Source organism: Alosa alosa, chromosome 13 (genome assembly GCF_017589495.1).
Source record: "Alosa alosa isolate M-15738 ecotype Scorff River chromosome 13, AALO_Geno_1.1, whole genome shotgun sequence".
Classification (NCBI taxonomy): Eukaryota; Metazoa; Chordata; class Actinopteri; order Clupeiformes; family Clupeidae; genus Alosa; species Alosa alosa.
This window is the reverse complement of record NC_063201.1, coordinates 4015936-4032804: the sequence shown is the minus strand read 5'-3', so window position 1 is coordinate 4032804 and position 16869 is coordinate 4015936. Positions and strand designations below refer to the sequence as shown.

Sequence of the window (16869 nt, the reverse complement as noted above, 5' to 3'; positions counted from 1 at the left end):
TGCTCAAGAGAGCTTCTGTTGTCTCACATAAATAAGAAGTACTTTCCATTGATAATGCTCTGTAACTCTGTATGGACCACAATCATATCTCATTTAAAAGCCTTTTCTATGGGAAAGAAGGCGGGAAGAGAGATGTTCGCATGAGTGACGCTTGACAAAACCAATAGTAGACTTTTAAAATGACTCGCCCTCATTACATCACTGGAACGTTCTGGCTTTGGACCAATCGCTGAGTTAGGTTTCTGTTGAGCGCACGTTTGTAGCGCTATAGTAAATAAACCGACTGGATGGAAAGTGAGTCAGCTTACATTAGCCAACAATTTTGAATCCCATTTGTTTAAGTCACCTGTCACTGAATCTGCTGGACTTGTCCTTAGACGGTCTATTTTGTAGCAGCTTTCAATAAGCATTTCCTCATCGCAGTACTGGTTGTTGTTAAAGACATCAGGCGACTGCTTGCTACAAAGCCAGCCAGCTAGCAGGACAGATTCGTAGCTAGCTAGGATAGGATAACGGCATTTTTCCCAGGATTGTGGCAGACTTATCAAGTAAGTTAAGTTACACTATGACTTGATGCTGAGTGATTTATAAGGATAGTTTCATCTTTAGCGCTTAAATAGACTAACTGAAACCTCTTAATATTTATATAATATTTTGCTAACGCTGTGAAGCTAACCATCCTTTGCTAACTTAACGTTAGCTGACTAACGTTAGCTCGATCAGTTATTGATAACGTTAAATTACTTCATTTTATTCCTTAGAAGTGACGTGTTGAGACTGTCGTGTGTTAACTTAAAGTTGGCTTGTAAATGCACTTTATTGAATAGACATAAACATACTACGAGTCTTACATCATATGTATCAACGAACCAGCTAGCTGCTAGCTTCTACACCTCTCCGTACATTTGTCAATGAATTAAGTAGAAGCTAGCTATTAGCCATCACATTAGTGACGAATAACAGGCTAGTTACATTTGGCATATAGAGTATCTTGTTATGTCTGTATACATATTTTACTAATGTAACTAACATTAGCTATTGCAGACAGGTAGTATTGTTTGCTCATCTCTGTGGCAAATGCCACCTGCTTCATTAAGAGAAACAAAGCTGAAAATCAACTGTCAAGTCACCCAGCTAGCACAAGCAAGCTAGCTAGGCACCATAGACCAGATCTGACTGCTCGTAGGAGCCCTCCATCCAGCCACGGATCTGCATGTGCAGTCTGGAACCTCAGTGATACTTCATCTAAGCTGCAAACCGACTCCAACAAAATGTCAGAGTTCAGTAAAGAAGTAGTGGACTTGGTGTGGGGCAGACCGAACAGCAGCGGGATGTCACCATCCCTCTTTAGGAGATGGACCCAGGGTAAGTCGTCTGTGTGTGGATGTGAGGTCACACCAACATCTTGTCTAAAAGCACTTGCATAGTTTTCACTATATCTTGCTGGAAGTGTGATTTCATGTACTATGCTGCGGTAGTGACCAGTGAATATGTTCCTCTGTAGGTTTCGTTTTCAGCGAAACGGAGCCCACAGCTTTGGAGCAATTTGAAGGCGGACCTTGCGCAATTATTGTACCTGTACAGGTGAGTGTGTCAACTTTGCCTGCCAGCCTCCGGGTATTTTCACGATCAGGGTAAGCGCTCGACGTCATCCCATACATGTCTGTACTGCAGAATATACGATTATGTTGGAGAACTGTATGTTATTAATTACAATACTTACCAACACCTAGTAGATAATCGAACAAAATAAGTGCAAATGTCATTTGTTGGCACAATGCACATCGTTCACTTCACTGAAAGACCTATACCACTTTAGCACGTCTTATTCACAGAACTGTAACAATGGGCAGGAAACTGGACCACACCAGGACGTTCTGTAATATGTTACAATTGCGATGTCCAAAAAAGCATAAAATTATCATAATTGTAATGGAGATGGTGGGTATTTGAAGTATAGGCCAAAGTTCAGAAATATCGCAGACTTAGTTGAAAGTTAGCAGAGAAAATACTTCAGCGATGCTTCAAACCAAGTAACAGACTACCAACAAAATTTACTGATACAAGTTGGACTTCGGTTTCAGTTTTGGACTTGTTAATAATGTAGTGTTTAACTTGAGATGTTAAACACTACATTATTAGTTAAAATAATACTTTCAAATAAAGTTGAAAAGCCTACATAAGCATAACAATACTAGTAATGATAATGAGGGTATCAAATATCAACGATGAAAATAATTAGTTTTCAAAACATAACCATACAAACAAAGAGAATGAATTAATTAAATGGAAAGTGAACAGATCAGATGAGTCAACATATCCCCAATGACCATCCATTAACACTAAGGAGTCACAGAGGAAAAGAGTCTTGACCGTGACTCCTTAGCATTAATGGATGGTCGACACAGTGGTAGAGAGGTGACATTATGTTGGATCATGGAATTATTTTTATTTTTTTTCAACTCCCAACACATTTTTCATAAATATGCTACACAGTATACATGATGATGCAGCTTACTTAGCCAGTCTTGCATAAATAATGTTAGCCCAAGGAAACAATAATAAACACTACAAATATTTTATATAGCCTATAATATTTCACCTTTAACTCATGGCAATACACAGTCTACGTAGTCTAAGTGTTTCCAACCCTTGTATTGTAATGGACTTAGACTTTGCGTTCCCTTTGAAATCATTGGTCCAGCAGCCTAACTAATCACGTTGATCGGGAATTCCCCTCGTTACTTCCTATTTTGATAAAGCAAACTGATGATAAACCGCATCGGTAGTCAGGAAACAATGTATTTACTAGGGCTGTCAAAATAACTGATTCATTTCGATTAATTAATTTGAGAAAAAAAATAACTGATTAAAAAAAAAATTAGTGCAGATTAATCGATTCCGTATGACCTTTGACCCCAAGCCGTTCTAGTCAGTAACCATTAGACTGTAAAATGAAGGAGAGAGAAGAAAACGTGCTGCCTGGATCATTGATTGGAACATTTACTTTTAAAAAATGGCCTGATGGTATTGATAAAAAATAAAGTGTTGAAAATAAAGTCCTCTGCAATGTCTGCAGCAAGGAATTTGCATATCACCGGAGTTCATCAACTCTATAGTCGCACATCAATGCAAAGAAATAAGTGTTGACATTGAGGGGAGTGTTAATTTATTTTCATTGTGTCCCCCAGGTTATATCTGTGGCATGAAATGCCTTGTATGTGAAAAAAAAAACTTCTTCCCACAGCACTTTTGAATTTATTTCCTCAGCATATTAGGTCATATCATAGATTATTATGGCAATTATTTGAACAGTAAAAATAATAATAAAAGATTGTTTGAACTTTAATGTCACTAATACTGATTAATCAATGATTCATTTAAATTTAAATATTTAAAATACTTTCACAGCAAAAATTATATATGCGATTAATTTAGATTAATTAATCACAGAGTATGCAATTAATTAGATACATTTTTTTAATCGATTGACAGCCCTAGTATTTACTTTTGCTGTATAAATGTACACATTCTTCCGACTGCAATTTCTTGATGTTTGCAGGCGTTACTACTACCATTTACTACTGCCACTTTCGATTTCGAAACTATCGTCATCCCCTCTCATCGCTGATTGGCCCGCCAGCCTGGTGGTTGAGGGAAATGTAAGCGCATTGAGAGGAGCCAGACTGTATCTCAGTGAGATGAGAATGAGCTGAGATGCAGGCGGCCGGGGCCAGACTACTCCAACACACCTAGAACATTGGAAGTATACAACCCCGTTTCCAAAAAAGTTGACGCTGTGTAAAATGTAAATAAAAACAGAATGCTATGATTTGCAAATCATAGTCTATAAACATTTGGGAACTGAGGAGACCAGTTGCTGGCGTTCTGAGAATGAAAAGTTGTTGGATTCTTGCCCGATATAGGATTTCAGCTGCTTGACAGTCTGGGGTTTTGTAATTCCTCCACATCATTACTTCTGAGAGACTGCCTCTCTGGGATGCTCTTATACCCAGTCATGGTAGTTAGCCTAATACGTTGTATTCTTGTTAGCGTTACATAACTTTTCCAGCCACGTGTTGCCCCGTCCCAACTTTGTTTTGAGATGTGTTGCTGACATCAAATTCAAAATGAGTGTTTCATGAAATATTTAAATTTGTCAGTCTCAACATTTGATGGCTGTTGGCTGTCATACTTGCCACTAAGTTTATGAGATTTGCCGATTGTGAAGTTAAGTAAAGTTCACTGGTACTTAGCAGGTGCTTTTAGTCCAAGCGACACCGAATCGCAACAGCGGGTTTCGGGAATTAAACCCAGCTCGATCGAATGTCAGGTGGTGACCACCGCTGCTCCCACTTTCTGCTTTTATCTACATTTTGCACAGCCTTACCACTTTTTTTGAAAACGAGATTGTACATATCTGAGGATTGAAATTGTAATCCTTTAATAGATACACAAAAGAAAAAAACACATAAATAATGGTATCTCAAGAAGGTTTCATTTTTTTAGGGCTGGTGAAACAAAGCGCTTACCCTGATTGTGAAACTACCCATGAGTGAGTTCTATACTTGCTCTAGTCTAAATCATTACCCTTGACATACGTCATTTGAAGACGTGGAGTGGGACAAAATATTGATACTGCAATATATCGTATAACTTTATCAATACGCTACCGCCAAGTATCAATATTTTTTCTAAAATATTTAATTCTATTTTTCATATTCAAAACAGACTTAACCGCCAATTTGACTTACTAGAGTCACTCTATCCTCGTGGTGGGGTTTATTAAATGAATGAGGGTAATCCTCTACACATGGTCAAATTATTTTCAATAAGCTAGAACTGTGCACTTTATACACTGTTTCAATATGCCTAATAACATTGATTGATATAGCTGTTGGAATTGATTCCAGTTCATATATATTTTTTAATAATTCTGTTTGATGGATTCATCTCAGTATCTCCTTTTAGTGTATTGATGGTTTTGATCGTCTAAAAGCATCTTTGCTTTTCAGGCATTCCTGCTGAAAAACATGCTGTTCAATTTTGAGAACTCAAACTGGAGAGAGCTCTCAGGTAAGTAGCAATCTTTCCACTCACACAACTACAGCTATCAACAATGCACAACACATCTGGCCACCTCAACCTGCAGTGCATGCCTAATGTAGCCTTGTCATCGGAAGACAGAGTGATGATCGTTGTAATGCTGATGCCTACTCATGGCTCATGACTAGACAGTAAGACTGTCATCATAGATGTGCATAGAGGTGTATCCATGGCGCAACTGGCTGGGGCACCTGCACCGTACACTGGCGACCCGGGTTCGATTCCCGCCCCGTGGTCCTTTCCGGATCCCACCCAGACTCTCTCTCCCACTCACTTCCTGTCATTCTCCACTATCCTATCGAATTGAAGGCATAAAAAAAGCCCCAAAAAATATATACTAAAAAAAAAGGTCCTTTTCTGCCTAATAATCTGCCACAAGTTAGGAGCCATGTCATCCCCTGGCACTGTGCAGCTGGTGCCACTATTGCCTGCACTATAAAGTGACACTATGGCTGACGATAAATAGGCAGTGTTGATGACCACTGCTATGTCATGCTGGTCGATATAAAAGGGGGACTCATTTGCATTGCCAAATGACAGCAAAGTACTGTGGACCATTGAGGGCTGTTGCTTTAGTTTGGAATGTCTGTGACGTATCTTTAAATCTTTGCTTACTATGCTCTTTTATGTCAAGGCTGCTAACAAACTGAATAGGATCTCTAAATTATACATCTCTCTCTCTCTCTCTCTTTCTCTCCCTCTCTCTCCCTCTCCCTCTCCCTCTCCACCTTTTCATCTCTCCTCTCTTTTCTCTGTCTGTTCCCATTCTTATGTTGTCTTCATGCCCTGTGTCTTCATGCCCTGTGTCTTCATGCCCATGTGTCTTCATGCCCTGTGTCTTCATGCCCATGTTGTCTGCATGCCCTGTGTCTTCATGCCCCGTGTCTTCATGCCCTGTGTCTGTATGCCCTGTGTCTTCATGCCCATGTTGTCTGTATGCCCTGTGTCTTCATGCCCATGTTGTCTGTATGCCCTGTGTTCATGCCCATGTTGTCTGTATGCCCTGTGTCTTCATGCCCATGTTGTCTGCATGCCCTGTGTCTGCATGCCCTGTGTCTTCATGCCCATGTTGTCTGCATGCCCTGTGTCTTCATACACACACACGCACACACACACACACGCACACACACACACACGCACACACACACACACACGCACACACACACACACGCACACACACACACACACGCACACACACACACACGCACACACACACACACACACGCACACACACACACACGCACACACACACACACACACGCACACACACACACACACGCACACACACACACACGCACACACACACACACACGCACACACACACACACACGCACACACACACACACGCACACACACACACACGCACACACACACACACGCACACACACACACACGCACACACACACACACGCACACACACACACACGCAGGGACGCCGCGATGGGCAAGGACGAAGCCGGGCGACGCGGCTCCTCGCAGACATCGCTGACGGGCAGCCGCACGCCACGCAGGCGGAGAACGCCGCCCCCACGGCACTCAGGCCACAGCAGCCAGAGCCGGCGCCCAGCCAGTCCCACACGCACACACACACACACACACACACACACACACACACACACACACACACACGTACGCACGCATACACACACACACACACACACACCTCTTGGTGTTTTTGAACATACGGCAGCTTTGCTATTGATAAGACAGTGACAAAGTAGGCTGAAAACTTTCCTAATGCTCATTTTTCTAAATATTACATTTGTAAATAATTGTTCATCACTCTTAATCACATTGATCCAATAGTATTGCACATACATGCATACATATGTAGTGATGACTTTTTATGTGTTATGCTGTGCTGTCAGTTCAGTAGTTCATTTGCTGGTTGGTCAGTGGAACTGAAAAATGTTGGCAGATTTCTGACTGCAGCAACAATGATTGAGTGCATGATTGTGTTCTCCTGGCAAACTAACATGCCCAGGCTAATCTGTAGACTGATATGTAGTGCCTTGAATCAGTGTTCTCTAATACATGTACCATGTGTGTGTTATCTGATACCCTGTGTTTGCGTGAGTAGCTGCATTGGCTGCTGAAGATCTTGGCTTTGAGCGATTTCACTCCCTGATTCAGTAAGTTTATAGACCTAACCCTGTTCCTCATTAATTACTGTGTAATAAAGTAGTAGTAACAGTAGACCTCATCATAAGATGTAATTATGGTATTAGTTCCACAAAATATTGAATGTAAAGTCATTTATACCCCACTTAAAATGCAATGGTTTATTGTCACGTATCATCACTTATGGATTGCAGTCGTATAGAGTAGAGAAAATGAACAGACCAAAAACATTCTTTAGTGTTCTCTACTGAATACATTCATGACATTGACTACCTCGGATCTGAGATGGATTTCACATGTTTGACGGTGTCTTTGAGAGTGCTGCAATTAAGCTTACTTTAAGGACATACTGTATGCATGATTGGGTTATTGCATCTTGTATTTTGATGTTGAAAAAAATAATATGCCATGGATTAGTGCATAAAGCACTGCAGAGCATTTGCTTGTTGATGCTTAATTGGTACTAATATACCTCTGTTTTTTAATATAATCACGTATGTGTGTGTGTGTGTGTGTGTGTGCGTGTGTGTGTGCCTGTGTGTACTTTCTCAGCAAGCGCACATTAAACTCAGTGTGTGAGCTGCGAGAGGCTGTGTTGTCCCTCTACGACAGCTGGAGGAACAAATTTGGAGTTCTGCTCTTCCTCTATTCAGTCATCCTCACTAAAGTAAGTGTCTATATGGCAGTCATCCTCACTAAATATGACCGTCATCCTCACTAAATATGACCGTCATCCTCACTATCCTCACTAAATATGACCGTCATCCTCACTAAAGTAAGTGTCTATATGACCCGTCATCCTCACTAAATATGACCGTCATCCTCAGTAAAGTAAGTGTCTATATGACAGTCATCCTCACTAAATATGACAGTCATGCTCACTAAATATGACAGTCATCCTCACTAAAGTAAGTGTCTATATGACAGTCATCCTCACTGTGCTCTGTTTTAACCTGAACTTGTCTGTTCTGTCCCATGATCTTGTCCCTCTGTTGTATTGTGGCCTATGGTTGACTGTTTTGTATGCCAGTGAGTGAAAGAAGAATGTCTATTCTCTAGATTATGCGTGTTACTTCATGTTGACAATCGCTTTTTGCCTTTTCCTGTCTCCGTGTGTGTGTGTGTGTGTGTGTGTGTGCAGTGTGTGTGCCTGTGTGTACTTTCCTCAGCAAGTTTACATTAAACCAGTGTGAGCTGGCGAGAGGCTGTGTTGTCCCTCTACTTACAGCTGGAGGAACAAATTTGGAGTTCTGCTCTAAATATGACCGTCATCCTCAGTAAAGTAAATATGGCAGTCATGCTCACTAAATATGACAGTCATCCTCACTAAATTATGACAGTCATGCTCACTAAATATGACAGTCATCCTCACTAAAGTAAGTGTCTATATGACAGTCATCCTCACTGTGCTCTGTTTTAACCTGAACTTGTCTGTTCTGTCCCATGATCTTGTCCCTCTGTTGTATTGTGGCCTATGGTTGACTGTTTTGTATGCCAGTGAGTGAAAGAAGAATGTCTATTCTCTAGTGTCGTTTATGTGTTACTTCTCTATGTTGACACCGCCTTTTTGCCTTTTCCTGTCTCCGTGTGTGTGTGTGTGTGTGTGTGTGTGTGTGTGTGTGTGTGTGTGTGTGTGTAGGGGATAGAGAACATCCGGAATGAGATTGAAGACACTACTGAGCCGCTCATAGACCCGGTATATGGCCATGGCAGGTAAGAGACAGCATGGAGACCAGTTATTTACAGCCTCTGAGTAAACATTTCATCCAATAAAAGAGATTTGTTTGAATCGGATGAAGGTGTGCTTTGATCACAGTAACCATTTTTTTGTCTCTGTCCCTCCCTGCAGTCAGAGCTTGATCAACCTCCTGGTGTCGGGTCGTGCTGTGTCAAATGTATGGGATGGTGACCGGGAGTGCTCTGGAATGAGTGAGATTGTTTAACGTTTTCTTTATGTAGAGGATGCATTGATTCTTGTTTTGTTTTTGTTTTGTTTTGTTTTGTTTTGTTTTGTTTTGTTTTGAATGGTATGTTGGCATGCAACTAGAGGGCAGTGTTGTTCTACCCCAAGTGAATCCAACCATCAGTGCATATCATACAGCACACATTGAACTGAACCTCAGGGAGGGTTTATGATACACTTTAAATCAGCGTTTCTCAAACTGTGGGTCGCGACCCACTACTGGGTCGCGGAGACATGCCAGGTGGGGCGCGAACTGACGTGAAAAACAGGATTTTTATTTATTTTTTTATCTGTAGCCTGGGCCCAGGTAGCACCCAATGCGCAATGGACGCACTGTGTTATTCACAGGAAAGCGCTCGTGTCAAGGTAGCTTAGTTAGTCCCGACCGAACTACATGAGATTTTGAACGTTGTTGTGAGAGTGGTGAATTTCATCAAAACCCGCCCTTATAAGCATGTCTATTCTCCGTGACTTTGCGAAGAGATGGTAGCTGACCAAAAGGCTGTACTGTTTCACAGCGAGGCAAGGTGGCTTTCCCAAGGTAAAGTGCTGTCGCTGTTTGAGCTCCGAGTCGCCTCTTCTTTGGAGGAAGAGCGATGTTTGAATCTGCAAGCACGCTCACTAATGAACATTTCTTGACGGTTGGCCTATCTTAGTGATATATTTGATATATCTTACATTTTGAGTTAAATGTCCAGTTACAAGGCAAAGACAAGCACCTACCTCACCTAGCAAATAAGATTACTGCATTCACCAAAAACTTGAGTATGGGACAAGCACCTTCGATCGCGACAGTATTATTATGCCTTTGAGATTTCTGAGCGAAATCGCTGAAACGCCTGATTAGGAGGCACTTTTGTGATCCCATCACATAGGCCTACATCATCCCTGCAAAGTTTATTTCAAAAATATTTCCCAACCAGCAGTGCTCAGTATGACTGGATTATGGATCCATTTAATGCAGCATGTTGGTATTTCATTGAATATATTGTACAATGCTGTAAAATGGCCTATGCTTCCTAATATGTTGCTGGAAAACAGAAATATGTGTTTTTTATTTATTTATTTATTATTTATTATTATATCTGCAGCACCAGCTGATTTTAACTCTGTTGAAGAGGATATATTTAGAACTTGTCATTATTTCAATAAATTTGACAATTTTAAGCTTGACCTACCACTTTCTTAGAGCGATGAGGGACAGGTGGGGCTTTTGAGAATGCCCCTTGATCAAAGTGGGGAATGAAAGAAAAAGTTTGAGAACCACTGATCTAGTTTGTTAACTACCACAGTCACGAGTTGGGTCGCGATAGTCTGTCATTTTTAAAAAGTGGGTCCCCAGAAAAAAAGTTCGAGAAACACTGCTTTAAGTCCAGATGTAAACTTACACTACATAGGGCCTCTTTAAGCCAGACCTGAGATACTTAGTCTCTTCCTGATATTTATTAAAATCGTACCAAATAATTCAAGTTAACCATGACGAAAAGTGTCCTAAATTTCCACATATCTGTATGGTCACAAACTTCTATAAATGAATGTGGTTATATATTGTGATTGCCAGGTGAACTTTGAACCAAATTACTCATTTCAATCTCGCAGCAAACTATTTTCCTGATTTAAATTACTGAACAGCTTCTTAAGAGTACTAGAATTTTTTTGAAACCCTCGGGCTCCAGCAGTCTAAAGTTGCCTTCACACTTGGTCCATTTAATTGGACCGAACCCGAGTGTAATTACCCCAGCCCTGAGCCAGCTGGTTTCTGTTCACATTACAGTTTTGTTTACAGACCCGGGCCCGTTTATGTCATAAACACTAGTTTATATTTATCAATATTGTTTGACAACGTCGCAACAACCACAGTGTATATCCTGGTTTTAGAACAGATAGCATTCAAACTGCGCCGGAGTTCTAGCGAACCGTACCCCAGACCACTGTTTTCTGGCGGAATCTGGTCCGGTCCCGGGCCCACACCCGGGTTCGGTAGACTGTTCACTGCGCCCTTAAACCAATAATAATCCTCCATTGACACTGTTTAAAAAACAGTCATTTTTATCAGTGTTCAATCTGACACAGTGATTCTGTTTCATTCTGACATATGGCTGCTGTGTTTCATTTAGACATATGGCAATGCAAGGTTTACATCACATAACAGGAGAACCCAAGGACAACCCAACCCTTTCATGTGTTGAGCACAGTACAATGAGGAGTACAAGGCCACCTTAAAGAAATATCAGTATGATCAAAACAGGACCAGTAGAATGTTCTTAAGGGAGTTTGACTGAATCTTTCTGTGTGTGTGTTGTGTGTGTGTGTGTGTGTGTGTGTTTCAGAGCTGAAAGGGATAAATGAACAGGCCACAGTAGGATTTCTCACACTCATGGAGTCGCTGAGGTACTGCAAGGTAAGAAAGTCATGCGTGCACACACACCCTCTTCTACACTCAAACAGCATGCATGCACACACACACTCTTCTACACTCACAAACAGCATGCATGCACACACACCCTCTCCTACACTCACAAACAGCAACAACCTGGCACAAATGCATATACATATATATTTGGGCAAAAACTCATTTTCCCATGTTTATTCTTAAGACTTGATCTTAATTTGTTTGATCTAACGGTCTCATAAAACGTAATACTTCAATCTCTCTCTCTCTCTTTCTTTCTCTTTCTTTCTCTTTCTCTCTCTCTTTCTGACACACACACACACACACATACACACTCACATCCACAGGACAGCGCTCTGGCTGCTACCAATGTGTAAATAAATATTTGGTCTCAATGCCTCGGTTAACACATTAACCGAGATAACAGATCTCTCCCACACAAACACAAGTCATTCCCACACATTAGCTTGGTGTGTTTGCAGAGCACCTAAGCTACTTGGGATGTAAACAAGGGTTAAGGAAACACTTCCACAAAGTTGAGAGAGAGAGAGAGAGAGAGAGAGAGAGAGAGCAAGCAAGAAGATCTATGGGTGAAGAGGAAAAGCAGTTCTGAGGCTAGGGGTTACTCAGCCATCCAAAAGTTTACCATTGGGACAGAACCACAATTTCAGACTGCAGCTGCGCTGTTTGTGCTAATGGATGTTGGCGTTTGCTTCTACAGTCAAGATGCTCTGTGTGCTTACTGCTTCCATTCTGGTTATATACCTCTGGTGTATGGAAGCCGGACATAATGAATCAGAGCTGTTAGCGGCTGTGGTGCGTGCCGTGATGGGGGCACACACACCCTCTTCTACACTCAAACAGCATGCATGCACACACACACTCTTCTACACTCACAAACAGCATGCATGCACACACACCCTCTCCTACACTCACAAACAGCAACAACCTGGCACAAATGCATATACATATATATTTGGGCAAAAACTCATTTTCCCATGTTTATTCTTAAGACTTGATCTTAATTTGTTTGATCTAACGGTCTCATAAAACGTAATACTTCAATCTCTCTATTTCTTTTTCTTTCTTTTCTTTCTCTTTTCTTTCTCTTTTCTGACACACACACACACACACATACACATACACACTCCACAGGACAGCCTGGCTGCTACCAATGTGTAAATAAATATTTGGTTCTCAATGCCTCGGTTAACACATTAACCGAGATAACAGATCTCTCCCACACAAACACAAGTCATTCCCACACATTAGCTTGGTGTGTTTGCAGAGCACCTAAGCTACTTGGGATGTAAACAAGGGTTAAGGAAACACTTCCACAAAGTTGAGAGAGAGAGAGAGAGAGAGAGAGAGAGAGAGCAAGCAAGCAACTGGACGGGTGAAGAGGAAAAGCAGTTCTGAGGCTAGGGGTTACTCAGCCATCCAAAAGTTTACCATTGCGGACAGAACCACAATTTCAGACTGCAGCTGCCGCTGTTTGTGCTAATGGATGTTGGCGTTTGCTTCTACAGTCAAGATGCTCTGTGTGCTTACTGCTTCCATTCTGATTTATATACCTCTGGTGTATGGAGCGCCTCGGACATAATGAATCAGAGCTGTTAGCGGCTGTGGTGCGTGCCGTGATGGGGCAGATTGGGCAGTGGTTGGGCCTGTGGTTTTTGGCTTGGTTGTTCAGGGGAAATGTGCCATTGTGCTCTCTCTGTGCCATTTTCGTGTCAAGAGGACTTGGTCAACAGCCACACACACACACACACACACACGCGCACAAGCACATAAATCCGATCACATAATGGCCTTTGACATTGTAGTATGCCTGTCTGACCTCTGTCAAAGTAGGAAAAGACACACACACACACACACACACACACACACACACACACACACACACACACACACACACACTATGCTTATATGCCAGCTTGAATACAGTGTTCTATGTGCACAGCCAGCTGCCAGCACCTTACAATACACCCACCCAGCACACACCACACACAGATTCAACGACAATACTAGAATATGATATATGTCTGTCACAAGTATTAGCATGCATGTCTCTCTCTTTCTGGCTTTACATGAATGTAAAAGCACTGTTTCTTCACTGTGAAGTCCAGTAACATTATAGGGATGTGTTTATTATGCATGCCTCAATGAGAGTGAATAATGCTGTTTCTGTTGGGAGCGTACCCCCTCAACCTGAGCTCTGAAGATGAGGGGAGTGTGGGATGTTGAGTGAGAAGATGGGGGAGAGAGAGGGGGGGGCAAGGAAGGACAAGGAGAAAGTGTAGCAGGAGGAGAGGAAGATGAGTGGAAAGAAGGATGAGGACACACATGGAGGTGAAGAAAGGGAAGGATTCGGAATGTTTGAGTAGCGAAAGGAGAGGTATAGGGGTACATGGGGTGGAAAAGAGGGGGAGCTGATGAAAGATGAAAAGAAGGATTTGGAACCTTGTACTTGGAATCCATTCTGCCAAACTGGAAACATCTTATGGCTTCTGAGTGAGGGCAATCATCTGCACACATGTGCCTTCTCTCTTTTGCACACACACACACACACACACATGTGCATTCTCTCTTTTGCACACACACACACATGTGCCTTCTCTCTTTGCATACACACACATGTGCCTTCTCTCTTTTGCACACACACACACATGTGCATTCTCTTATTTGCACACACACACACACATGTGCATTCTCTCTTTTGCACACACACACACACACACACACACACACACATGTGCCTTCTCTCTTTTGCACACACACACATGTGCCTTCTCTCTTTTGCACACACACACACACATGTGCATTCTCTTATTTGCACACACACACACATGTGCATTCTCTCTTTTGCACACAAACACACACACGTGTGCATTCTCTCTTTTGCACACAAACACACACACACATGAAGACTATTACTACAGACTGATCCATCATCAATCCAGATGCATTCTGAGGCAGTGGAACATTTATTCCTACAGCTTCATCAAGCCTGACCTCCTCTTTCTCGTAGTGTGTGTGTGTGTGTGTGTGTGTGTGTGACATGTATATCTACAGCATCTTTGTGTGAGAGATTTTGGCTGTCTCATGAGCATGGATTCAGTCCAGTCAATTTTGGTCATTTTTGCTGACTCATGAATACTAAATGCTGAGTAGAGGTCCAGGTGAGTGTAGGTGCTGTGCGCAGGGACATTCCTTTCACTCAGATTCAAAGGCCAACTGGCCCATTGACTGTATATGAAATTCATTTTTCTGAAATGTGTGTGTGTGTGTGCAAACTTTAGTCTTATTTGCAACCTAAATCCATTTGAAGTGTTTTGCAACCACTGGCAAGCTTGTATGGGTTGGAGTAGGGAACTGCCTCAGCCCTTTTGTGTTTGCCAAAGAATATTTCCCCGAGCACATCACTCTCAATACACTATTGTCCCACTTAATCACTATTAGACAAGTAGTGTTTGCCCGAATACATTGCTGAAGGAGAACTCATTCATGAATTACCGAAGGAATGTTAGCATATCTTGGCAAAAAAGCTCTCTTTGTGGTAACAGCAATTCACTGCTACTTGCTCGCTGTGGTGTTAAGCACTGTGATGTTGAAGGCTGCAGAGACACAGTGTCTGTGTTCTGTTGATGGATGGTGAATGAGTGGGGATTTGAAATGTGAGATGAAGACATCTCTTTGGTTGTTGGGGGGATACATTTGGTTATTGATGTGTGTTCTTGACCTGCAAGAGTTTGGTTGTTGCTATGCGATATTGACGGGTATGAGTTTGGTTGTTGTTATACGATATTGACGGGTATGGCTTTGGTTGTCGCTGTGCGTTATTGACAGGTGTGGCTTTTGTTGTCGGGGTATGTTATTAACTGGTATGAGTTTTGCTGTTGTTATGCATTGTTAACTGGTATGAGTTTGCTTGTTGCTGTAAGTTTGATCTGTTTTTATTCTTTATATGTGATGTAAGTGTATAAGTATATATACTCTTTTGATCCCGTGAGGGAAATTTGGTCTCTGCATTTATCCCAATCCATGAATTAGTGAAACACACTCAGCACACAGTGAACACACAGTGAGGTGAAGCACACACTAATCCCGGCGCAGTGAGCTACAACAGCGGCGCTCGGGGAGCAGTGAGGGGTTAGGTGCCTTGCTCAAGGGCACTTCAGCCGTGCCTACTGGTTGGGGCTCGAACTGGCAACCCTCTGGTTACAAGTCCAAAGCGCTAACCAGTAGGCCACGGCTGTTGTACTTTGTGAGCAAAGATCAACGGAGTCAAATTGCTTGTTTGTTTACGCAAACGTGGCCAATAAAGCCGATTCTGATTCTGGTTCTGGTTCTGATTCTGATTCTGATTATTGCTGTTTTCTCTCTTCAGGTGGGATCATGTCTGAAGTCCCCAAAGTTTCCTGTCTGGATCCTGGGGAGTGAAACACATTTGTCAGTGTTCTTCACCAAGGTGAGTCAGACACCCATCCACACCACACACACACACACACACACACACACACACACACACATTCCCTTATTTTTTGAACCCCACTTTCCCTTTTACGCCTTCCTCTTCCTTTCCTTTATCATGATCCCTTATTTAATTAGATCATCACCCCCGCTGCCCCACTCGCTTGTTTCATTCCTTCCTCTCCTCTCCTCTCCTCTCCTCTCCTCTCCTCTCCTCTCCGTCTTTGGTTGAGTTGATTTCTCCTTACCTCTCCCCCTCACACTGTAATGGAAGCCAGCTTGGCAAGCAGCAGGTCCTCCCTCTCCCTCTCTCTCTCTCTTCTCTCTCTCTTTTCATTTCATTACTTTCAAATTGAAGCGAAAACACAGGAATGCACTCCGTAATAAATGTAATATTTTAGAGACGGCAGGATAGCGGGAGAGAGGAGTGAGGCTTTTCTGGACATATAAGGCAGCCCATGTGGTGTGTACTGGCTGAGGTCGCCAATGTGGGGAGCTGTCTTTGGCAGCTACACACACACACACACACACATAAAAATAGTGTACAAGGCCAGAATCAGTCCCCCCTCCGCTATGACGCGTGTCCAGTTGTCGGTGAGGTATAGGGGGGGAAATTCAATAATGACTCTGGCTTTGAAATGCCAATGACCCTTAGTGGTATTTAGACACCATATGTGTGTTGCCCCCACACACACACACACACACACCCCCCCCACCCCCACACACACACACCCCGCACCCCCGGCATCAGTGGAAGTGTTTGATATTCATTACATTCATCTCTCAAGGGTGGACATTTCTCACCAAAGCGAGT

At 42.3% G+C, this 16869-nt stretch overlaps 1 protein-coding gene across 1 annotated transcript in view; it reads left to right on the top strand.

Annotated features, from left to right (window-relative positions):
• The first annotated feature begins 239 nt into the window (after positions 1-239).
• The window catches only part of mindy3 (MINDY lysine 48 deubiquitinase 3), a 31985-nt gene continuing 15355 nt past the window's right edge, over positions 240-16869 (top strand). Inside the window, exons 1-10 of the mRNA XM_048260606.1 lie at positions 240-1365; positions 1505-1584; positions 5016-5080; positions 6975-6997; positions 7187-7238; positions 7780-7894; positions 8867-8940; positions 9077-9156; positions 11521-11591; positions 15973-16053. Coding sequence (XP_048116563.1) covers positions 1272-1365; positions 1505-1584; positions 5016-5080; positions 6975-6997; positions 7187-7238; positions 7780-7894; positions 8867-8940; positions 9077-9156; positions 11521-11591; positions 15973-16053 — 735 coding nt within the window. The 5' untranslated portion in view covers positions 240-1271. The remainder of the gene's footprint in view (positions 1366-1504; positions 1585-5015; positions 5081-6974; positions 6998-7186; positions 7239-7779; positions 7895-8866; positions 8941-9076; positions 9157-11520; positions 11592-15972; positions 16054-16869) is intronic.